At 36.6% G+C, this 21,951-nt stretch overlaps 2 protein-coding genes and 1 pseudogene across 2 annotated transcripts; all 3 read left to right on the forward strand.

Moving 5' to 3' along the window:
* The first annotated feature begins 3,264 nt into the window (after nucleotides 1-3,264).
* LOC113741531 (uncharacterized) lies at nucleotides 3,265-3,816 on the forward strand. Its single transcript, XM_027269063.2, has one exon. The coding sequence runs from the start codon at nucleotides 3,265-3,267 to the stop codon at nucleotides 3,814-3,816; it is 552 nt and encodes a 183-aa protein (XP_027124864.1).
* A 4,138-nt stretch (nucleotides 3,817-7,954) lies between these two features.
* Nucleotides 7,955-11,478, forward strand: LOC113742385 (protein transport protein SEC13 homolog B-like; annotated as a pseudogene).
* Nucleotides 11,479-17,993: 6,515 nt separating this feature from the next.
* LOC113741923 (protein transport protein SEC13 homolog B) lies at nucleotides 17,994-19,138 on the forward strand. The gene has a single exon (XM_027269584.2). The coding sequence runs from the start codon at nucleotides 18,078-18,080 to the stop codon at nucleotides 18,975-18,977; it is 900 nt and encodes a 299-aa protein (XP_027125385.1). The 5' UTR covers nucleotides 17,994-18,077; the 3' UTR covers nucleotides 18,978-19,138.
* Nucleotides 19,139-21,951: the final 2,813 nt, after the last annotated feature.

A 21,951-nucleotide genomic window follows, 5' to 3' on the forward strand; every position in this document is an offset into this window, starting at 1 on the left:
TCTCTCTTTCTTTTCTCAAGCAAAAACTAAACATTTCCAAGTATTACATAACGTTAATGTATTACATGCACCCTTTCACCAAAATTGTGCCGGGACTAAGTGTTCCCCGGCCACCCCTCCAATTCCTATTTTTGGCCGGAGACATGCGATTTTCTTCCGCTGTACTTCATGGTGTACATGGCCCCTCCAATTCTATTAATATTGTACTATTAATTTATGTTGAAGCAAACGCTCTTCCAATTAAACTGGACTTCAATAGATTTTTCATTAGTCATACATCACTGCTTGTATAGCTGTACTCCTGTACTTCTGTCTCTTTGCAAGCATAGAGGGTTATAGTGCCGTTTTGGCTTTTGCTTTGTCTTCCTTTTTAAGTATTCTACTATTTTGTCACCAAAAGGCCTTCAAACACGGAGTCTGAGAAATGTGAAATTTGAAAGATGGTCAGAGCAGCTTTACCTCTACCTAATCAAGTCTTAGGAGTAAGGGACACAATAATATATGCGTTCCGTGCTTGTGAAAGCACCCAATTATTACCCGTACAGACCCAATTATAACCCGTACAGATTATGGTGTACCTATATATATAATGAGTAGTTAATTTTGGGGGTTTAGCATCTCAGATTTCATGTGATAAATAATTTTTGGCAGAGATCTGAAATTGTCTAACATATTATTTTTTCTTTGGTTAATTAATGGAGAAGATGCAATCACTTAATATATATATATATATATATATATATATATATATATATATATATATATATATATATATATTTTCTGCCATTGCACTACGATGAATCAAAAATCTTTTTCGTGACCCACATTAGTTGAGACGTGAAATGTGAAGGCCCAAATTTGATTTTCTATAGACCATTCACTCAAATTTTTAGTTGAATTCTTTTCAAAAGGACAAAATAATTGGTTGAATATTTCATTCGATGGGTCGGCATGGGGATATAAATATTCGAGACATAAGTGTGTTTTGATAGAATATTATTGGAATAATTTTTTTTGAAAATAATACTATAACATTTTTATGATAATATATATGTGAAATAAAAATAATTTAAAAATATGTTTATATTGCAATCAAAAACTTTTTGGCAAATGATGTACAATCCAAACAAATCTAGACAGATGAATATCAAAAAATTACATGACAGGTAAGTTACTTTTCCACTTTATGCGAGTCTATTTGGATTGTTATTTTTTGAAATTTTTATAAAAATATGTACTCTAGTAGCATTTTAATGTATGTGATGTAAAACAAAAGTAACAGGGAGATGTGTTCGCAAAAAATTCTAAACGTTTTTTAGAAAAAAAAAAATGCAATCCAAACAAGCCAAAATCAAGGACGGACTCCACAAGGTTGATATCATCATTGTCGGGTTTCTCTTATTTCTGGCGCGTCAAGCTTTTTATGCAAACGATTCCCATCGAAGAGAGAGGAAAGAACTTGTCCCGCGTTGGACCCGGACAAAATCGGAAAAAAGAAAATGAAAAGTTAAGAATTGTTGAGAGTAGGGTGGCGGGTGGCTGCGACGAAAATTGATCCGATAATATCTTGGGCTGTAATCTAACGTCTACTATGAATAATGGTCTCTGGTCCATAAGGTGTAATTTTTGGAGTTGGTCATTAATGAGGTATGCCAGAACTTGTTACCTGTTTATTTAATCGACTTGACAAGTCCAGCTTAATTTTTTTTCCCTCCTTTTGGCTAATTTTTGCCAAGGAAGATGAAGGGAAACTAAAACTTGTAAAATTTGTTCCACAACTTCTTTTATCCCTTTCTGTTTTCCCATTCTGGGTTTAATTTCATAAATATCAAAAGTGCTTTAACTTCTTTTTAACTTCTAATCAAGACCATTCCATGAAGTTTTACACTCAGTAATACTACTAAATGCTTTGAAATCGTACAACAGTTTGTTTTGATAACAGGCTCCTGAAACATTTTGTTAAAAGAATTCATAATCTATGCTAATGAGAGAGAATCTTTAAGAAATGACCTGACTGCTGCTGATTCATTTTGGTTTGCGTAGAACAAAGTACGCAACGTGCTGAAGTCAAGAAAACCTCTGCTCCATTCATTCTCAAGAAAGGGAGATATTTTGAGTTCTTCTAGACCGTCTGATTGTCAGTCACGCGAGAATTGGTCATGCAAAGCTGTACTATCAACTCAACTCAAAAAGTTGGAGCATCGTCCAATTTTGCATGCACGAAAGGCTACTCATACCAAATTTGACAAAAGCATTCATGTAGTATAAAGCAACAATTTCTCCTTTCATCTGGAGCAAATTAATATGTGATCTACGAAGCATGTAGTCATCTTCAATACAGTTACGTTACATTACATCGACCACCAAAGGTTGGGTTGGGGGTTCATAGATTTTGGTTCTCGTGAACAGTGGTTTCATTCCGATGGAGTAAATTGATTTCGACCACAGCCCCTTCTCTGAAAAAAGCGTGCTTTCGTTTATATGGTTAAACTTGGCCGACATGTGAACTCGCGCAACTTGTAGCAATTTATGGACAACGTTAGCCCTCTTAAAAAATATTCGTGAAAGGAACATCGGAGCAGTTACAAGTTAATTATTAGGAGACACAAAAAAGAAAAATAAACTCTAAATTTAGGAGCCGAAAAATGGGCATGTTAAGCTCCATAACATGCTAGTACTATTGGAAATTAACCTTGGGGGATTATTATGTGTATTAGCATTAAGTATTTGTCTCAATCGTTTCAGCAACTAATTATTAATTCCGACGACGGAGCCTTGATTAAGAGAACTCGGCTAAATAACCTCGTGCAATCTTAACAAATTAATTACTAATAACATCTTAAATAAATACCTCGTGATTCAAAAGAGATGCTAGCTTTTCCTGTTGAGTGGCTTCAGTCCCCTCGTGAAAAATCCAGTGCTTTGATGTTTGATCAGCACCAATCACATTTAGATTCGAAAGTGGCATCTAAGTTTCTATGGTCCACAGATTCTACTTTTTGGCTGCCAAGAGGAAGAGAACGTACGATAATGTCTATATATACCCGATGCATTAGGCTTAAATTTCTTCCAACAGTACTCGTTGATCACAGAGTATCCTCAACAAGGAGGTTCTTATATAGCTTCCCATCAAGTCAAAATATTTCACCAATAACAGTACTACGTACTTTCATCAAGAAGTCTTGAGTAGTCAGCTCAACTTTGCTGCACAAACAATTTGACAATTGAGACCCCCTCCACCACAATCAACGTACTATCACCCATATGGCACCCCATGGAGAGGCAATAGTAAGCTCCTACGCCCCAACCAATAACTTCAACAAACCCCGGAGGCTGTCAAACGATAACCTTAAAAGGACAACATCTGATATCTCTTTTGAGCTGAGTAAAGAGCCAGTAGACGTAAATCTACAGGCAATATGCGAGGTTGAAGATGCGAAGTGCGAGTGCTGTGGCATGACTGAAGAGTACACGCTCGAGTACATCAACGAAGTTCGCGACAAGTTTTGTGGGAAGTGGATTTGCGGGTTGTGTACCGAAGCAGTCAAGGAAGAAATGGAGAAGAACGGAGGGAATAGAGAAGCAGCATTGGAGGCTCACATGAATGCATGTTTTAGGTTCAACAAGTTTGGTAGGGCCTATCCAGTTCTTTCCCAAGCTCGGGCCATGAGAGAGATGTTCAAGAAGAGCGTCAGTTTGGATGGAAGAGGATTTAGAGCGAATAAAAGTGTCCAAAAGAAAGGTCAAATTGCTCGGAGCTCGAGCTGCATTCCTGCCATAACCAGGGAGATCAATGACTTTAAACTAGGGAATTAACTCTATGTATATGTACTATTTGGATCGATCTTTAATACTGTTTTTTTTTTTTTTTCTTAAACAGTTTTTGGTTGATCCGATGCTTTCTGTTAACTGCTTTTTCTGTAGGGATTTTTTTCCCTTCGGTTAATTTGTCAACTAAGTTATATTGCGCCACTAGGGTATTCTCCTGCTCTTCCCCTTCCCGTGTATGTGAGCATCCAAATACTGTAGTTTTTTTTTTAATATCCAAATAATGTAATTCAAAAGTAAATACTCTGGATTATCCAGAGTGTTCTAGTTTTAAGAAATATTCATTTCCTAATTAATTTCTTTTCTGTTTGATATTCATTTCCTGTCTCACTAATTTTTTTTGGAAGCTTTCAAGGTAGTAACATTGGTGGTGGTGGTGGTGGTGTGGAGAGTCGTACCGCCAATGGTACTACAATCTCGTGGCGCAATTTTGGGAAATTTACAACCACAAACCGCGGTTTCTTGCCAAAGTCACAATTCTAGGATTAGATTTGGCAAAAAAAATCATCTAAAAAAACGAGTTCATCATTTCATCTAAAAAAAAACGACTGAAAATTATGACATTCATTAGTGAAAGACAGAAATATGAGAATTCTTAAAATTAAGGAAATGGATCAGTGTCATCTTTTAGTTTTTTTTTCATTTAAACCATATTATCATTTAATATAAAATTTTCTTAATTAAAAATAGAAATTTCTTATCGTGTGAGCGGCTACAGTTGTTGTAAAATAAATTATTTTTCTTACTTGGTTCCACCTCAACAAGATACTTGGGCCTCACAGGAGTCCGCGAGTACCCATTATATCGAAATCCAGGAGGCCCTAGAAATTTAAAGATGACGTAGATTGCAAATCGCCACTAAACTAACATGAAGGTGAGGCCCGGACAGTTTCTATGTGGCAGTATTTCAGGCATAGACATCAGCAATGGCCACCGCCTCAATGATTTTAGTGGCCTAGATGAACCTAATCAAGCAACTTAAACTTAGTTTGATTTTTTCTTAGAGCTCAAAATCATGTTGAATTTTGAATTGATCGTCATTTAAACTGTTTTATTGAGACACCAAAAAAAAAAAAAAAAAAAGTCTGAACAAGTTTTATTGATCGTCATTCTTTTTTGCCAACTGATTTATTTAAACACTAGCCGTAATTACTTCACGTACGGACCCTAACAAAATCACAGACAATAGGCCTTCGTACATGCAGTGCACATAAGCATGCCCTCTGCTTTCTTGTGTGTGTCTCTTGGTATGATTGATTCTGTTTGATCCTAGGTGGCACTCTTTGTGTTTCTCTGCTATGATTTGACTATTTCTTGTTTTTCCATCTATTTTAGGTGATGATAAGTGACACTGAAGCATGGTTAATTTCATCAGTCATAGCACCCAGTCAGAAAAATGGAGAAAAGAAACTATTTGAATGGATTGTAGATTCAACTGAGAAAGTAATCAATAAAATTAGTGATGCGAATACAAAAAGAGAAATACAAAATTAGCCCTAACAAAAGAACAAAGATGACCTGAAAATACTGGAGAATGTTCTTAGCATTTCCTCTGCTTTTTGCTCCAAGAATCTATTTCCCTTTAAGCCTAAAATGTTAATCGAATAGTAGAGTATGTTAGGAAAATGATCAGATGAGAAAGCGAGAGAGAGAGAATTTGTGATCCGAAATCTATTTCTGATTTCTCAATTCTCTTCGCAGCAGCAAAATCACAAAATTATAGATCACAAGACTGTGTGGAAAAATCATTCTTAATGCACAAAAGCTATGCTGAGTTTTTGACACCTTGCTGTGTAAAATGATAAAATGTTCTTGTTATAAGTTCTGGAAATAAGTATTAAATATTTCCAGCAACCAGTACCAACATATTTACAGTCAAATACTTCAAAAATGGAAATCTTGTTCTTTTATAAAGTTCCTCATTTTATTGATGCCTCACTCGATCAATGTTTTTGAGATACTTATACAAATTATTAGCTCAAAAGTTATAGTAGTGACTCTTATAGATAGATTTAGTATACTCCAAAGTATTCACAAAGATAAAGGAAAATGTCCTACATATTTTCGAATATATTATTCTTTCAACTCAATTGAAATCAAGAGTTTGTCAATGCATGGACAAACGTACATTTGTGTAAATTACTTTGCTATTTGGGGGGGAGGGGGAGACATGCATAATAAACTCCATGCACTCTTTTTACCCAACATTGAGTATGTGCAATGTTCCAAATATCTATTCATGAACCAAATACAATATACAAACCTACTTTAATTTCTATAGAGATCCATCGACTAGTTGTAATACACCGAAAGCATAGTCATTACCTTCCTCGCCTCCTATCTGCAACATTCAAAAAGTCTATTATTGAACGAGGGAACTGATTTTTTATGGCTTTTTCTTCCTGGCTGATGCTCCACTATTGTGTCGGATTAATCATTTATGGCTTTTTTTAAATTTTTGAAGTGAAAGAATTTAGTTAATTACTTAATTTACGGTTAGATCGTCCATCAAGTGCACGACCTTACAAATCGAACTGCCGTCACTGAGCAGTTGTTTCTGTTTGTATGCAGCCTATCTATTGATTCGACAGTAAGGCCCCAAATAGGTCTCTGCCTCTGCTTACAAAAATGAAGCTAGAGATTGTGCAATCGGGAAAGATACCTAAGAATCAGGCATTGCTAGTGTATAACCGTAATTTGAAGACTGAAGAAGAGGCCAGAAAAGAGGATGATGCTAATTTGAAGGATGCTGAAGCTGCCAAATTTGCCGAGGACCCAGTGGAGGAGTTCAAAGCTGCAGCTCGACGGGAAATTACAAGGGATGCTGTTGCTGGGGTTCGGGTAGCTATTCAAAAAGGGCCTGTGGAAGGTCCAGTTGAATTGACCAGCAAACTTCTTGGATATTCGAAACGGAATAGGTCATTGGAGCAAAAGAAAAGGCTCAAGCAGATTGTAGCAGTCAGGGAGTACCTCCAGGAACTTGTTAAGAACCAAGCTGCTAAGAAGAGTGGTGGTCCACATGTTGTTCGGGCCAGGGGCGGCGAAGAAAGTGAACAGAATGAGAATGAGAGAGAAAAAGAAAAAGGGAGTGGGAATGAGAGTGAGAGTGAGAGTGAGAATGATGGTAGCACTAGTGGGAATGGGACCTGGAATGATAGTTTGTTTGGCTCGGATCTCTAGTAAAGGAAAGAGGAACGAGGATGCATCTTTAATATTTCAGATTGTGTTATTTTTGTTAAAGTTCCCTAAAACCTGGCAAGTACTTTAATTCCCCTACGTTGAAATTTCTGTGTTAGCATGCGACTGGCTTGTTCGGACAGCTCATGGTATCCAACTCGTTAATGTCTCTCTATACCCTGCAGTTTGCGTTACTGAAGTTAATATATTTTTATTCACCTCGTTACAAGTCTTAAGTTCATTTTTGTAGAACTTGTTGGTATTTGTCTTTGTCTTTTCGGACAGCTTATGGGTTCCAATCTGTTATAGCATGGAATCTAAACAGACAATTCGAGCATCCATCACATCTGTTGGTTGGACCGGCTGCCTTGTATTGCTACCAGGAAATATTTGGGATGTGGCCCTAGAAGCTGATTCTTTTATGACTACAATAGCCATTACTGCTTGCAAAAAAGAATGAACTTTCAGCTATGGTGCTCATTAATTAACATTCTCTGATTTCGGGGAACAAGGAAGCGTTGTAAAAAGATCAGCACTATTATCTTGTGAGTTGCAAACCATGCCAAGATTTTGCAGTGTGTCTCTGCGAAGGAGAATCAATGTTGAAAATTATTTGACCGTTTAAACTCTTGCAGCGAAATAAGTGTGGTCCATTTGTCGCGGCTAATTACTCAGAATATTGTCAAAAAAAAAAAGAAAAATTGGACATCTATGATTTATGACTTTGACAATGGTGTGGTCTTGAACTATTGCTGCCCAAAAGTCAATTTTTTTTTCTAAAAAAAGCACTGACAGCCCGGAAGCAGTTGCAAAAAGTCAAAAGAAAAGGGCTGGTCTAGTTACACAAGTCGATGAAAAAAAAGAATATGAAGCAAAAAACTCAGGTAGCAGTGAAGAGAAGATGGAACTCAGATAGAACTAGAAGATAGCAATGAAGGGGTACTAGAAGATGGAACTCAAAAGTCAAGGGGTACTAGAAGATGGAACTCAGATAGCAGTGAAGAGAATGGAAGCAGGGACAATTACCAGCAAGGCTTTGAAGGAATTCCAGGCAGAAATGAAGTTCTCTCCAAGGTCCGGCATCGTCATCTGGTTTCCCTTCTCGGTTACTCTATGGAAGGAAATGAGAGGCTACTTGTTTATGAATATATGAATCAAGGGGCTCTAAGTAGACATCTCTTTCGGTGGAAGAACCTGAACCTAGAACCTTTATCATGGACAAGAAGGTTATCTATTACTTTAGACGTTGCAAGAGGTGTCGAATATCTACATAGTTTGGCTCACAGAAGCTTGGCCAATTGCTTAGAATATATGTAAAAAAAAAAAAAATTATCGCACAAATGTATTTCTAACACACACCATTTCTCATTCTATACCTGCCGTGCTGACTGGGCACGACCGCAGAACGAATTGTCAGAAACTCTGCAAAAATGTCAGTGGATCAGCGGCCCACAATTTTTTTTTAATTAGCCTGTCCCCAGCCGTGCTGACTGGGCACGGCTGGGGACAAGTGGCAAAAAAAAAAAGGGCCAGCAAATGGGATGTATTTGGGGACATGAATTTTGTAGCAAAAGTGAACGAAAGGCCATACAAATTCACTGCACTAGCTGCCCTCTTTCTTTCTTTCACTTTTTTCTTTGCTCTTTATTTCTTGGAAGAGATATCTAAACGATTTTATTACACTAATCCTAATCAAAGATTTTGGTTTTATAACTTAATGATTTTGCTGTGGAGTCTAATAACATTTAAGTTAGGAAGATCAAAATTTCAAAGTGGAAATGGAAGATTATTATATTTTTCAAACTGCAAATTAGTATAATTCTATGTACAATGAAAATTCAATGCTTGCTCAAATTTTTTGACGAACAACATGTGTAAGCTAATATATGAATATTTATATGTAAATTAAATGCAGTTTATACGCGACAAAATTCATGAATAAGAATCCATATATGTAAAATTAATATACATTTTTAAAATTTTTGCTAGTAATTAGATACATTTGTGACTAACTGGTATTCAAAGCTACATTTGTGAATTTATATAAATATGAATAATTTAAATAAGAAAATTAATAACAATCCTACATATTCATTCATATTAACTTTAAAAAATTAATGTATGCTAAATGTTCAATTATTTATTAATTTTTAAAAATTTGTTTACACACTTTCACTATAATATAATAGTATATATCAAACAATGTCTCACATATCAAAAATTTGGTAGATATTCTTTTTTTATAAATATTCTATTAGATAATTTAAATTTTTAAGATGACCATAAATCTAGAACTATATATTCACATTTAATTAATAACGGAGAAAGGAGGGAAAAGAATAATAAAATTTGAAATTTTTCAGTTCAAAATCATAAGAATCATAGCAAACATTAAGTTAAAAGAGATGATTAGTCTATTTTACTAAATTTTATAATCATTAGTATAGTTTTATTACTTATTTGTATTGTCTAATTTATTAAATGTGAACTTTTTAGATGGTTAAATGTGTTTATTAACTATTCCTAAGTCTTAATTGTTTTTATTCTTTTACTAATACGACATATATACATGCATTAAAGGGTATTTATGGAATAAAAGTTTTATCTTTTTTTTTAAAAGGGTACTTTTTTCATTTTAGCATTTTAAAGGATGCTAGATTTTTTCATGCTTCGTATTCTAAATTCTCTTACTGTCGCTCCTACATGGCGTGACGGCCAGAAAGATTTTTTTTTTTTTTAAATTCTGAATTCTCTGGCCATTACTCCTATATGGCGCGAGGGCCAGAAAGCTTTAAAAATAAAAAAAATTGCCCATCGTGCGTCATGACGGGCATATATTGATACCAAGCAGTCAAGCCACCATATTTGACCGACTTTTTTGTCATCTAACAATATTCTAATCAATTGGCCCTGCGGCTTATAAAGTCCGTCCACTTTTCTGCTAAATTTCTTACATATAGTTGTGTTTCTGGTTATCAGAAGTAAACCTGGTCTTAGTGCAGGAAAGATTCATACTAATGTTAAGCAATTTGTAATAATTGGCACTAGATTGACTTTTGTTGCACATTATCTGACAATTTATCATCGTTTCCATCCTGTATTTTGGAAACCATCATTCATTTGAAAATTTCTTCATCCTGCAATAGCGAATTAAGTTTGAAAATTTTTTCCTTTACCTGAATTTGATTTTCCATTTTACGTTGTCCATGTTTTATCCTTTTTATCTTTTTGTGGGTAACAGAGTGAGTTGGTGCACATAGCAACAATTTAAATCTTTCTTTTTTCGTGAATACTGCCTTCGAAACCTATGATACCTGATTTACTGGTCATTTTATGTTTATGAAGATTCGTCGTATTTATGCAACATAAAGAATGCCTGATGAAATGAAAATCTCTTAGCCAAGTTCATGCTGCTGTTAGCTTGGCCAAAGTGCGTAAACTTCTACATTTGATAGCCCTGAAACTTCTTCTTAAACTTAATTTTGCTCAAACAGGCTGTCAAAGGTGCTGATAACTAGCAAATTGGAGGAGTTAAGGCTGTCTCATTTTCATTTTACTTGGTTAACAAGATACCAGGACAGAAGATTGAGACTGGTCACCAGGATACAGTTCATGATGTGGCAATGGACTACTATGGCAAGTGTCTTGCAACAGCTTTTTCAAATAACACCATTAAGATAATTGGTGTTAGTAATTCAAACTCGCAGCCTCTTGCAACTTTAAGCGGTCACCAAGGACCGGTATGGCAAGTAGCATTGACGCACCCCAAGTTAGGGTCCATTGTTGCGTCATGCTCCTATGATGAAAAAGTCATAATATGGAGGGAAGGGAATCAGAATGAGTGGAGCCAGGCCCATCTTTTCGGTGACCATAAAGCTTCTGTGAATTCTATTGCATGGGCTCCTCATGAGCTGGGCCTTTGTTTGGCATGTGGATCCTCAGATGGGAACATATCAATTTTTACTGCGAGGTCTGATAATAGTTGGGATACATCCCAGATTGACCAGGCTCACCCGGTTGGCGTTACCTCCGTCTCGTGGGCACCATCAACAGCTCCCGGTGCTCTTGTAGGTTCTGGTGTGTTCGATCCTGTTCAGAAGCTTGCCTCTGGAGGATGTGATAATGCGGTGAAAGTGTGGAAGCTTTATAACAGAATCTGGAAGATGGACTGATTCCCAGCTCTTCAAATGCATACCGATTGGGTAAGAGATGTTGCATGGGCACCCAATTTGGGACTCCCAAAGTCAACAATTGCTAGTGCTTCTCAAGATGGAAGAGTTATCATATGGACCGTGATGAAGGAGGGTGATCAATGGGAGGACAAAGTTTTGAAGGATTTCAAGACCCCTGTTTGGAGAGTCTCATGGTCACTGACAGGAAACATACTTGTCGTGGCAGATGGCAGTAACAACGTGACATTGTGGAAGGAAGAAGTGGATGGAGAGTGGCAGCAGGTGACAACAGTTTGACTTTTGACTTCTTCTCAGCAGTATGATATCTCTTGTAATTTCACATATATGGTTCTAATGTGCTTGGACTCCTCCACGTAAGTCTTTTGACTTGTTATGGACCAGATCATGATGACGAGCCTTTGAGCTGAATACTAACTAGATAAGACACTTTCTGCTTCTACTCTTGCTCACCGAATAGTTTTTCATTTCAATTTCTGGCCATTGTCATAAGTTTTGCTTGCGGAGAACAGCTTCATTCCTGTCACCCATCAACTACTGCATGTGTGGAAAAAAAAAACACATTTCCTGCTAGTCTGGGCATTGATATGGTTTGGTGTTGCTTAGTAATTTTCACGGGAGAATTATTGAGATGACAGGGAGGATAAAAGTAATAGTTGCATTATGGGACTCCCTATTCCAACTCACGGGCCTTCTCTTTGGGCCCATGACGCAATCCTATGATTTGTTTTTAGGCAGCCCAACAAACAATTTGAGGAAGGTAAGTTGGGCTGAATGACTGACAAATAGTTTCAGGAAATGACAACTATGCGAAGTTGTAAAAAGAGAAGCTGAAGGAGTCCCTCATTGTCTTCTTGCAGGCATATCAACGGTAAGCATGGAATTAAAGAGAGTAATGATTGAGAAAATGTGGCCACATTCTGCGGGCAAGAGGCACGTGCAGTGTGTGCCTTTCACGTGACGATCCTACACTTGCAGCCAGGTTGGTTGCGGACATGCATGCATGCATACTGTTGGCACACGTGTGGGGAAGTATCAAAGAGAAGACGGTGAGGCAAATGACCTATGGCGAGAGCTCGGAACGGGATTCCAATTTCGCTTCCGGCTATGACTACGAGCTACTTACTTAGGTTGTGTTTGGATTGCATTTTTCATGAAAAAATTACTGTAGCGATTTGACGTATGTGAGGGAAAAAGATAATAAGGAAATGTAATCACGGAAAATGACGTAATTTTTCGACGAAAAATCGCAATCCAAACAAGGCCTAATTTATTTGCCCGCCCGTCCATGAATGTAATAATAATGTACTCAGGCTGTAACAACTAGCAACTTGAATTTGGACCACCGCTTGCTTGGTAGTTGGTACGTGGCCGGCCAATCTGACTTGGAACTCAAACCTAATAAACTGGCAAGAGGTGTGGTATCTAATTCTAAGCAGCACATACTCTATAAGATAACTAATTCTATAATGAGGTATTTGCATCTGTGAACGGTTCATATAAAGTCCGCCTCACACTCACAACGGGCATAGCTCTTCTACACTGTATGCGTGTCATTTGAGGCAATGTCATACATTAACTTTGATAAAAATTGACAAAAGAGAGACCAAAACTCAGGAAAACTATTTTTTTACGCTAAAGGTTGTATTCGTTCCCATTTTCTTTAATAACTAACAAATTTAAAGAGAGGGTCCCAAATGCGACTTTGTGCGACCCCTATCTATCTCAACATTGATAAGAAATGGTCCTATAACTCGATTTGAATCTACTAAAGCAACGTTAATAAAGGGCCTATGTTTTATGTTGTTATCAAAGTTTTAGTTAAATATATTAAACAACTGCACATAATGATTAGTGGCAGATGTTTTCTAGATAATCAAAGTTCTTCTACATGGCATATAAAATGTTAAAGCACTCGAACAGGAAATAAAACGAAATGAAACAAAAGAACTTATCACGATAATCGGTTTCCCATTTGTTAAGTCTGATATCATTGATCTTCACCTTGAAATTTCTCCCTACCTCACTTAAACAAAACAAAACAAAAGAAACTACTATATAATGGTCCTAATGGTATAAAGATGAAGAGGAGCAAGCTTTTGTTCAATCCACACAATTTTCCTCGGAGAAAATCATGCTTATTAACAATTAATTAGGTAAATCAATTAGCAAGGATCAATAACCGCTCCAACCAAAAAAGAAAAAGAAAAAGAAACTTCCAGAGATGCGGAAACTGATTAGACAATGAAAAAACAAAGCCAACGAAAGTTGTTTTTAGCCAACAAACTAAACCACCTCTGCACCAAGCATCTTCTAACCATCTGGACCTTCTTTATCACCTTCTTCTCCACTATTTTCTTCAGTTTCTTCTCCTCTAATCCCTGTAGACTCTTCTTCCCTGCCAATGGCGAGGCTTTTAGCAGAATCCTTTTTAAGTTTCAATATCAATGACTCAATCATTTGAAGTTCAAAATCTATATCAAAATCAGCCATTGTGGAGTCCACCTCATATCCACCGAACACCTTCTTTAGTAGGGCCTTTCCTTCGTCAATTTCTAGCTTGATTCCAGCCAACAAGCCACCATGTTCTAAAACCGACAACAAGAACAAGAGATCAGAAAATTTCTTTGTCATGGTTTCATCAAGATCTTCAAACAAACCTTTGACAGAATAGGGAATATGCTGGGCAAGATTTAGCTTTTGAAATGTGGAAGGATGAACCACAATCTTTACACAACCAGGCTCTGTCCTCCTATTTAGGAGGACTTTAATGTCCATTGGAATGAGACACTTTTTTACCAAAGACCTTCCCACTTCTTCAAGTGTGAGAGATTCTCTGAGAACCTTGCTATACCAGGCCGCTAAACCTATTATCCGAGCTCTCATTGTAAGGTTTTGAGGATTTTAGATGAGGTTTGAGTATTTTTTGGTTGATTTGTAGGGTTTAGTGTTCTTCGTATGGTGAAAGGATGAAGTGGAGAAAAAGCATAATGCCCATGCGCCAAGTAGTTGGAAGAAAACCTAAATATGCCATAGTTGAAGTCCATCATGGACTGATATGTCAGATTGGATTTGAGCGGAGAAAGAAAGAAAAAGACTCCGCTTTGCTATGCATTGTTTCCATTAGCTAAAACACTAGGGGGCAGGGGCTGTTGCGTGCCAGGTCTAGAGGAGAAAGAGGCGTACTGCGTACGAACGAGCGAAGAGTATTTAAAAGCGGGATTCAAGTGTGGGACCCACCTCTACCAGCGCGTACTTGAGTGTGGGACGCTCTTCGAGGAACTTTTTCCTTACTCGGCTAAACCTACCGCTAAGTGCTATACTATACCTGGTACAAATTTCTGCTGACTAGTGGGTAAATCATTTTTACGTCCCTGGTAATTTGGTGCTCTCTAGTTGATAGTACCACACATACATGATCTATTTTACCTCCAAAAAAAATCTGTACATATAATTGTAGAGATAATTTGAGAAACCTCCCTTAAGATTTCTAACAATTTCACTAGCCTCCTCTAAATTTTATAAAATTATACAAACCTCCCATAAGGTTATAATTTTGATAACAAAGTTATTCCAATTAGAAAAAAGTAACATTAAAAAAGTATTTTAAAAAAAGAGACGAAATTTTTATTTCATAAATACCCTTTATGCATGTATATAAGTCATATTATTAAAAGAATAAAAATAAATAAAACTTAGGAACAGTTAATAAACACATGTAACCACTCAAAAAGTTTACATTTAATAAATTAGATAATACAAATAAGCAACAAAATTACACTAATGATTATAAAATTCAGTAAAATAGGTTAGTCATCTCTTTTGACTTGATGTTTGCTATAATTCTTACGATTTTAAATAGAAAAATTTTCAAATTTTATCTTTCTTTTCCCCTCATTTCTGCCTTATTAATTAAATGTGAATATATAGTTCTAGATTTATGGTCATCATAAAAATTTAAAGGGTTAATCACAATTAATCCTCTTAAGCTATACTTCATTTCTCACTTTACCCCCTAACTTTTAATTTTGCTCACTTAACCCCCTATAGGACAAAATTACCCTTCCATTATTTTGATTATTCATTTATCTTTTTTCCTCTCTTTTATTTCTTTTTCTCTTTCTTCTTTCTTCTCTCTTTCATCCTTCCTAGTAGAAAACTCCATCTCAACGAAAATTTTTATCTTGAATTTATAATTGCATTTTTGGGTGAAAGTTTAAAATGCACCAAAACTAATTTTTATTTTGTGTATGATGCCACATGTCACAATTTTCAATTGATTATTATTAATCAGGTCACAATTTCATCTTTTGATATTTTCTTGAGAATAAAATGAGAAACTATAAAGAAAAGAGGAAAAATAAAAAATTAAAAGAATTGAAAGAATTTGAAAAAAATTGTATTTTAGGAAAGTGGTTTGAATATTTTGTAATCATTTTAGGAGAAAATAGGTCTCTGCAATTCCTCTTTTTAAATTTCAATCATTAAGATGAAGATTTTTTGTGGGAAAGAGAAAGAATTAAAGAAAGAAAAAAGAGGCAAAGAAAATAAAGGAGCACAAAAGGGGAAAGGGAAAAAAATAAAAGAGAAAAATAAGAGTTTAGAATAGTAGAGGGATAATTTTGTCCAATAGGGGATAAAGTGAGACAAAAAAATGGTTAGGGGGTAAAGTGAGAAATGAGGTATACTTTAGGGGGATTAATTGTGATTAACCCAAATTTAAATTATCAAAAAAAATATTTATAAATATCAAAATTTTGATATGGAATACATTGTTTGATATATACTATCATATTATAGTGAAAGTATGTGAATTTTTTTTTAAAATTAATAAATAATTGAATATTTAGAATACATTAATTTTTAAAATTAATAGGAATGAATATATAGTATTGTTGTTATTTTTTATATTTAAATTATTTATATTTATATAAATTTATAATAAATAAGAAAATAGACTATGTTAAGGCACAGACCAAATTTTAGTTTTTATTTTGAAAAGTACATTTCTTTTGGTTCAGCTCGAGAAGTATTAAATGGTAGTATCTTTTTGGCGCCTAGATAAATTACAGGTAATGGGCCTTGGTCAATGCTAAGGCTCTAAGTTGGGCCCAAAACAAATCACCTGTAACGGGCCTTTTAGCAAGCTCAGAGTGCATTATATTAGACGGCAGTGGCAGAATTGTGCCATCGCGAAGTCGGGGACAACTTGACAACGAGTGGAGGCATTTCAGCAGAGATCTTGGCGTCTAACTTCTTCCCTCTTCGTCTCTCTAGGTTTGCCGGTCTGAAACCCACATATTACCTACTAGTGTTTTCGATAATCGATTTGAATAGCCTTTTTTTTTTGGTTGTTTTCCTGATTGGTTTCTGTGCTTGAGGGTTCTATCAACTTGAGTTTGAGTGTAATGTCTAGTGTCTAGAAATCTAGAAATTCTATCAATCTAAGTCACTGATGGTTCAAGGGAATTGGGAAAAGGTACAAACTAGAAAAACCTTTATTTTTGGTTCGGTTTGTTGTTCCTTACCACTTGTTGAGCAGATTGACTTGGCCAAAAGTCACAAATTTGGTTAGGCTAATTACTGATCATCGATGAAAAGATTATTGGATGATGTCTTAGGAAAGCGTACTTGATACCCTTTTTCCCCTTCCTTTTCTTGCTTGATATGCTTGTAGTTGTAATTTTCAGTTAGATGATTAGGATACCAATTTGATTTAAAGGAGGTCTGGGAAATACTAAGATGGTGCTGTCATGTCTTGTAGAATTTTTTTTTTCAAACCTTCTTGGATGAAAGGGTACACCAATATCTTATCTTATTTTTAAAGTGCATTAACATGGTTTTGAACTGAATTGTGAGTTACTTATTGATGTCTGTTTGACATGTATGGTAATGTTGCTTATTGTTGCATTTTGGGCTCATGACATTTCTGAATCTCATATTAAAGCACGAACTAGTTATCCAAATTTATGGAGTAGGGTATTTGGAAATTGGATGGAATTACAGGATTTTCTTCTTGCATTTTCTGCCTTTGCTTTTACTACTACATCAACTTTAGTAGTTCTGTGGAACTAATTTCGATGTCCTGCGTGTTGTCAGCCTTGAGCAGTAATTCCCACTGAGTACCTAGCATTCTCATTCAGACTAAGATCAAGCTAGTACATTGATGTTTTTCATTACTGTATAGCTTGATCAATGAGTGGCAACGCAATAAACTCTGACCTGTCAATTAGTTCCTGCTTATAAATTCCGTCCTATTTTCTGCTAAATTTCTTACATACAGTTGTGTTTCCGGTTATGAGAAGTAAACCTGCTCTCAGTGCTGAAGATTCATACTAATGTTAAGCAATTTGTAGTTATTGGCAGTAGATTGACTTTTGTTGCACATTATCTGACAATTTATCATCGTTTCCATCCTGTATATTGGAAACCATCATTCATTTGAAAATTTCTTCATCCTGCAATAGAGCAATAAGTTTGAAAATTTTTTCCTTTACCTGAATTCGATTTTCCATTTTATGTTGTCCATGTTTTATCTTTTTTGTGGGTAACAGAGTGAGTTGGTGCACATGGCAACAATTTAACTCTTTCTTTTTTCATGAATACTGCCTCCGAAGCCTATGATACCTGATTTACTGGTCATTTTATGTTTATGAAGATTCGTCGTATTTATGCAACATAAAGAATGCCTGATGAAATGAAAATCTCTTAGCCAAGTTCATGCTGCTGTTAGCTTGGCCAAAGTGCGTAAACTTCTACATTTGGTAGCCCTGAAACTTCTTCTTAAACTTAATTTTGCTCAAACAGGCTGTCAAAGGTGCTGAGAGCTAGCAAATTGGAGGGGTGAAGGCTGTCTCATTTTCATTTAACTTGGTCAACAAGATGCCAGGACAAAAGATTGAGACTGGTCACCAGGATACAGTTCATGATGTGGCAATGGACTACTATGGCAAGCGTCTTGCAACAGCTTCTTCAGATAACACCATTAAGATAATTGGTGTTAGTAACTCAAACTCGCAGCCTCTTGCAACTCTAAGCGGTCACCAAGGACCAGTATGGCAAGTAGCATGGGCACACCCCAAGTTTGGGTCCCTTGTTGCGTCATGCTCCTATGATGGAAAAGTCATAATATGGAGGGAAGGGAATCAGAATGAGTGGAGCCAGGCCCATCTTTTCGGTGACCATAAAGCTTCTGTGAATTCTATTGCATGGGCTCCTCATGAGCTGGGCCTTTGTTTGGCATGTGGTTCCTCAGATGGGAACATATCAATTTTTACTGCGAGGTCTGATGGCAGTTGGGATACATCCCAGATTGACCAGGCTCACCCGGTTGGCGTTACCTCCGTCTCGTGGGCACCATCAACAGCTCCCGGTGCTCTTGTAGGTTCTGGTGTGCTCGATCCTGTTCAGAAGCTTGCCTCTGGAGGATGTGATAATGCGGTGAAAGTGTGGAAGCTTTATAACGGAATCTGGAAGATGGACTGCTTCCCAGCTCTTCAAATGCATACCGATTGGGTAAGAGATGTTGCATGGGCACCCAATTTGGGACTCCCAAAGTCAACAATTGCTAGTGCTTCTCAAGATGGAAGAGTTATCATATGGACCGTGATGAAGGAGGGTGATCAATGGGAGGGTAAAGTTTTGAAGGATTTCAAGACCCCTGTTTGGAGAGTCTCATGGTCACTGACAGGAAATATACTTGCCGTGGCAGATGGCAGTAACAACGTGACATTGTGGAAGGAAGAAGTGGATGGAGAGTGGCAGCAGGTGACAACAGTTTGACTTTTGACTTCTTCTCAGCAGTATGATATCTCTTGTAATTTCACATATATGGTTCTAATGTGCTTGGACTCCTCCACGTAAGTCTTTTGACTTGTTATGGACCAGATCATGATGACGAGCCTTTGAGCTGAATACTAACTAGATAAGACACTTTCTGCTTCTACCCTTGCTCACCGAATAGTTTGCCGTCTCAATTTCTGGCCATTGTCATAAGTTTTGCCTGCGGAGAACAGCTTCATTCCTGTCTCCCATCAACTACTGCGTGTGTGAAAAAAAAAACACATTTCATGCTAGTCTGGGCATTGACATGGTTTTGGTGCTGCTCAGCGCTTTTCACGGGAGAATTATTGAGATGACAGGGAGGATAAAAGTAAAAGTTGCATTATGGGACGCCCTATTCCAACTCACGGGCCTTCTCTTCGGGCCCGTTACGCAATCCTATGATTTGTTTTTTAGGCAGCCCAATAAACAATTTGAGGAAGGTAAGTTGGGCTGAATGGCTGACATGGTTTCAGGAAATGACAATCATTCGAAATCAAATTGTAAAAATGTGGCCACATGCTGCGGGCAAGAGGCACGTGCAGTGTGTGCCTTTCACGTGATGATCCTACACGTGCAGCCACGTTGGTTGCGGACATGGATGCATGCATACTGTTGGCACACGTGTGGGGAAGTATCAAAGAGAAGACGGTGAGGCAAATGACCTATGGCAAGAGCTTGAAACGGGATTCCAATTCCGCTTCCGGCTATGACTGTGAGCTACTTACTTAATGAATGTAATGATAATGTACTTAGGCTGTAGCAACTAACAACTTGAATTTTGACCACCGCCTGGTAGTTGGTACGTGGTGGCCGGCCAATCTGACTTGGAACTCAAACCTAATAAACTGGCAAGAGGTGTGGTATCTTAGCAGCACACATACTCTATAAGATAACTAATTCTGTATGGGTATTTGCATATAAAGTCGGCCTCACACTCGCAGTCACATGATGGCTGACAGTATCCCCTCACCTTCGTCACGTGCTAAGTCGGATTTGAAAGCCATACATAATAGTTACGTACAACTACAAAAAGTAAATGCTGACTATTAATTTAGGAGTATTCATTCATTCTTAAATTCACCCAGAATAATAATGAAAGATAAATATAGGGACTACTATTGTAAACATCTCAGCTCAGCATAGTACGTACAATCAATCAATCAATATGTAACCCAGATTAGTTGGTGCAAAAACCAGCCAATTAGAAAGGCAAAATGTTAGATTGAAGATTTATTGATACGGATGAGTCCTTCAAAAAAGGCTCTATATATGTATACATATCCAAGAGATGGTGGGATCACAGATGTTGCTAAAGACGAGTCTAGCAATTCTCTGCTTTTACTTTGTTTGTTTAACTTTAACCTCGATGATAAGATTTAATATTAGAGGGTAAAAAAAAAAAAAAGGCTAGCGTGATGATTGGTGAGAATAGACAAACTTTTTAACTTTATCCAATCCATTTCTCAACCGCGATTGGCATGGGGATTTGTACAGGTGACTCGGGCTAGAAGTTAATGTCGAGGTTAAGGGAAGCGAGTGGGTGAATTGAATGCTTTCGTCTCAAGCTACAAACTAAAGAGCGCGTGAAATTTCCTAAAAATGAAAAAAAATTACCAGCAATATATTATTATTGTTATGTAATGAAGGAAAGCTTTTTCTGTTAGTACTTGTCTGGACAAAATAAAATGATCACACGTATGGTAGTGATTATGAAGTGCGATTCCGATTTTGATATTTGTCAGCACAGAGCTAGCTTTGCATTCCGACTTGGACAAAAAATTGTTGAAAATGGAATACTACTACATCTTCCACAAAGGCACGTTATTTTTTTTTTATTATTAATTTTAGTCTTTTTTCCTTCGAGTTCATTCCATCCGTTAACTAACCTCTTGAAATACGTACCAAGGGCGGAAAACATTATTTTTCCTCTGTTTAGATAAAGCATCTTATTACTAACTAGTATAAGAAATGAAATCATGAAATTGATGATCAAACGTTGTTTTGTTATTCAACCCCACATTCTCAGACCCAAAAACAAGAGAGAGAAAAAAAAAAGTGAAACACATACACATACGGGTAATTTAATTCACACCTGGAGCTGACGCGTAGTAGCATTTTGTTTGGTTTGAGGTGAGCTGTAAGCATCGTGAGGTAACGTGGGTCAAGGAATATAATAACGTGTATGGTTTTTTTTTTTTTTTTGGGAAGCAATAATAACGTTACGTGTGTATTAGAGGGTAGAAAGTACTAACTATTAGTAATAAATATGTGGGGTAATAAATTATGAGAAACAAAAATCAGAGGCAGGAAACACAAAGCGAAAAATATTTATTGAAATTATAAAAAAGAAGAGGGAAAAGCGCAGGTCCCGAGAGAAAAATAATGAGAGAGAGAGAGGAAGCAGGGGAATCCGGCTGTAAACTTGGACAGTAATGGAATGGAAGAGTCACGGCGACAAAACCTGCTAGATCGATTCTTAAGGGAAAAGGGGTTGAATAATTTTCAATTACTACTTAGTACTAGTAGTATTTCATCAATTGATCTTATCTCTCTAATATTTCAGCCCCTTTCCTTCAGTCCTCCCCTTCATTCATTAATTGATTCCTACTAACTCACTTCCACGCCCAATTAAAGATTCCGCAGCTTGCGGTTTAATTATTCACGTTGCACATGACGATGATGATATCACTTGCGTGAATTTCTTCCCACTCCTTTTGTACCATCTGGAAACTTTAGAATTAAAATAATTTTAGATATTTTCAACTTATTTACACACCCCAAATAGAAAAGGGAAATCAAACAATTTTTTTTCATTTTTAACTTATAATCCCAACTGACCACGTCTTTCTATATATAATGCATGGACAATGGATTTGGTGGTAAAAAATGTCATTATTTTAATTTTACGCTCGCACAATCGAATAATATACAA

Source organism: Coffea arabica, chromosome 4e (assembly GCF_036785885.1).
Source record: "Coffea arabica cultivar ET-39 chromosome 4e, Coffea Arabica ET-39 HiFi, whole genome shotgun sequence".
NCBI classification, from domain to species: Eukaryota; Viridiplantae; Streptophyta; class Magnoliopsida; order Gentianales; family Rubiaceae; genus Coffea; species Coffea arabica.

Bases quoted from the DNA above. Each gene is read 5' to 3' on its own strand.
- LOC113741531 (XM_027269063.2), top strand. From the start codon at position 3,265: ATGGCACCCCATGGAGAGGCAATAGTAAGCTCCTACGCCCCAACCAAT.
- LOC113741923 (XM_027269584.2), top strand. From the start codon at position 18,078: ATGCCAGGACAAAAGATTGAGACTGGTCACCAGGATACAGTTCATGAT.